Source organism: Buceros rhinoceros, unplaced genomic scaffold, assembly GCF_000710305.1.
Source record: "Buceros rhinoceros silvestris isolate BGI_N320 unplaced genomic scaffold, ASM71030v1 scaffold13749, whole genome shotgun sequence".
Taxonomy (NCBI): domain Eukaryota; kingdom Metazoa; phylum Chordata; class Aves; order Bucerotiformes; family Bucerotidae; genus Buceros; species Buceros rhinoceros.
Window position 1 is genome coordinate 62,256 of NW_010433388.1, and position 2,531 is coordinate 64,786.

Below are 2,531 nucleotides of genomic sequence, written 5' to 3' on the forward strand. Positions count from 1 at the left end.
GGTAAACCTGGGCAGAGCAGCCAGAACACCCTCAGCTTTGAGGAGCCCAAGAAAACCTGTGCATTGTCTCATCAGTCACCAGTTTCTTAGGAAGTACATGATGTTTACAGGAACAGCTGTTGGTTGTAACTAAACAAGCAAATGTGTTGTTTTTCACCAGACTGTAGCAAACCCCGACATTGCTGCAAGGAGGAAGCTGAAGAGACATCAGAATAAAGCAGAAACCAGGAAGAGAAAAAGAGAATCCCTGCACCCTACCTACAAGGCCAAGAGACCTCGAAGTCATGCACTGAAACATTTAGCAATGGTGGAATGAAAAGGCTTTTCCTTCCTGGAGGGTTAATTTATAAAAAGTAATTTCAAGCTAAAGAACTAATTACTGTTTAAAAAAAAATATATTTACCTATTTTAACAGTATTTATTAGTATTTTTTTTCATGGCCTCTTTTTTATCAAGGATCGTAAATAAAAGCTGTTCAATTTATTTCCAAACCTTTGTATTTACCAGAGCATGTACAGTTGAATGGAAAACCACCATGAATTTTTTATATTAAATTTTACTTCATTTTTAAAAGATAGGTTCCATGACAACTGCATTCATGCCTGTGAACATCCTTGTTCCTGGACGGAAAACAATCTGCATCCTGACTTTGATTTGTCTTTTTGAGTTTCGGCAGCTGTACTGAGCAACTTAACTGTCATTTCTGGCTAAGCTGAGACCATAGGAACAACAGCTCATAAAGGTGCAAGTTAAACTCAGATTAGAGCCCTGGCACATCAGGGTGGTAGGTGGCTACTGAAGACGCATATTTTCCTTTGAGAACACCAACACTATGTTAACAGCTGGAGGCACGCTCTCTCTTCCTGTTGCTATACTTCACTGTAACGGTATTATCTGCACTAAAGGATTGTCAAGTATGACAACTGTTGGTGTATCTTTCTAGCAGAAATTAGAACTGTGGAAAATATGCTGCTCTCTCTGGGAAACTTAGCAGCCGAAACCCAGCTGCAACACTATCGTGTGGGAAATCATCTCTAACTGGTCTTGTTTTCTTAACTCTAACCAAAACAGTAGCTGTGTGTGGACTAACCCCTTCTATCCAACCACAGTGCCTTAAGAGATGTGTGCTGTCTGTGTGACAGAGACGCTGTCCAATCACCATGTAGCTAGTCGAGTGGACAAGAGTCTATAAATTGAGATGTATTGTAAACAATAAACGAGCACGATTTCTAACCATATTGGTATACGATCTGTGACTCGGGCTCCGTCCGCAGAAGGGTCCCTGCTACAGACAACAGCAGCTTAAGGAAACATCTTTAAATGTTCTACTCTGTGGCTGTTTAGAACTGGCAGCAGCTAGGCTTGTTTGTGTTAAGCCAGCAGCCTCAAGCAAGCACCACACCTGTGAGTACAGCTGACAGTTCCAGATTTTATTAGTGTTTCACTTCCACAACTATTGTAACCACTCAAACTTAAAACCACCAAGGGGGAGGGGTGAGAGTGTGGCAGAAAAAACTTTCCCAGCCAGTAAGACTTTCACACAAATTAACCTAAGTACATCCTTTAAACAGAAAGAAAGAAAAGGAGTATCATAATTACACAGACATTCACTTGGTTCAGTTTTACAGTTCAAGAGCGGCATCCACATTTCAGGAGTCAAACTCAAATCTGTCCTATTTACAAGTATGTCTGGCCTGAAAGTAGTTGACTGCAGAAAGAGGGATGTTGGATATAGCGGAAGCTTCTCGTCACTGCCTGCTCTTCAAGGCCTCCACCAACCTACAAAAAAAAGGTTAAATCTGTTTGCTGAAAAGTCATTTCAGTTATGCTGAAATACTTTCAGCAGAAAGCTCCTCTTTCTTCTAATGTGGACTCCAGTCTTTTATGTCAGACAGGCTTTCCACAGATACAGTCTTAAAAAAAAAAAATTATGGTGAAAGCTATTTTTCTGAAGAAGGTTGCACAATCAGACCGTTACTCACCATTCCATTGCTTCGTCAAGCCCTGTGCCTTTAGTTGCGGAGGTTTTGAATATCTGCCATTTTCGGTCCTTCAAAGCCGGTAAGCCAAGTGCATTTGCCATTTCTGTGGGAGTCATGGCCTGTTCCATGTCCTGCTTATTTGCAAACACCACCAAAATGGCTTTCTTCAACTCCTCTTCCTAAAAAAAAAAAAAAAAAAGGGCTCATACAAGTTGTTACAGAGAGAGACTTCTACTGAATTTCTTTAAAAAGAGAAAACCCATAGAATGAAGAGAAACTTCAACCACTCTCATAATGATTTTTGGTTTGATGAGTTTTGTTCTTTAGAAAAAATCTTCAGTAAAAGAATGGTATTTACTTTCAAGTCCAGTATGATACCAGACAGAAGCAATTTCAAAATGTGACCAGTTATGCCTGTTGTTAGATAATGAAAAAAGCTGGTAGTTGGATTTTAACAAGGCATATAAAAGAGCCTGCGAGAGTTCTGGGGGGAAAAGTTTTGCTCAACTCATCTTCTTACAGAATCATAGAATGGTTTGAGTTGGAAGG

The 2,531-nt window shown here is 40.0% G+C and overlaps 2 protein-coding genes across 2 annotated transcripts in view; one reads left to right on the forward strand and one right to left on the reverse strand.

The window, feature by feature from the left end:
- UTP20 (UTP20, small subunit (SSU) processome component, homolog (yeast)) overlaps positions 1-573 on the forward strand; it is a gene marked incomplete at its 5' end in the record, with an annotated part of 62,325 nt that extends 61,752 nt beyond the window's left edge. The window contains one exon of the mRNA XM_010144091.1: positions 161-573. Within this exon, the coding sequence (XP_010142393.1) occupies positions 161-316 (156 nt within the window). The remainder of the gene's footprint in view (positions 1-160) is intronic.
- A 1,175-nt stretch (positions 574-1,748) lies between these two features.
- ARL1 (ADP-ribosylation factor-like 1) lies at positions 1,749-2,161 on the reverse strand (the record flags this gene model as incomplete). Its single annotated transcript, XM_010144092.1, has 2 exons — positions 1,749-1,779; positions 1,983-2,161. Coding segments are annotated over 2 exons (210 nt in total), but the record flags the coding sequence as incomplete, so codon positions are not given.
- Positions 2,162-2,531: the final 370 nt, after the last annotated feature.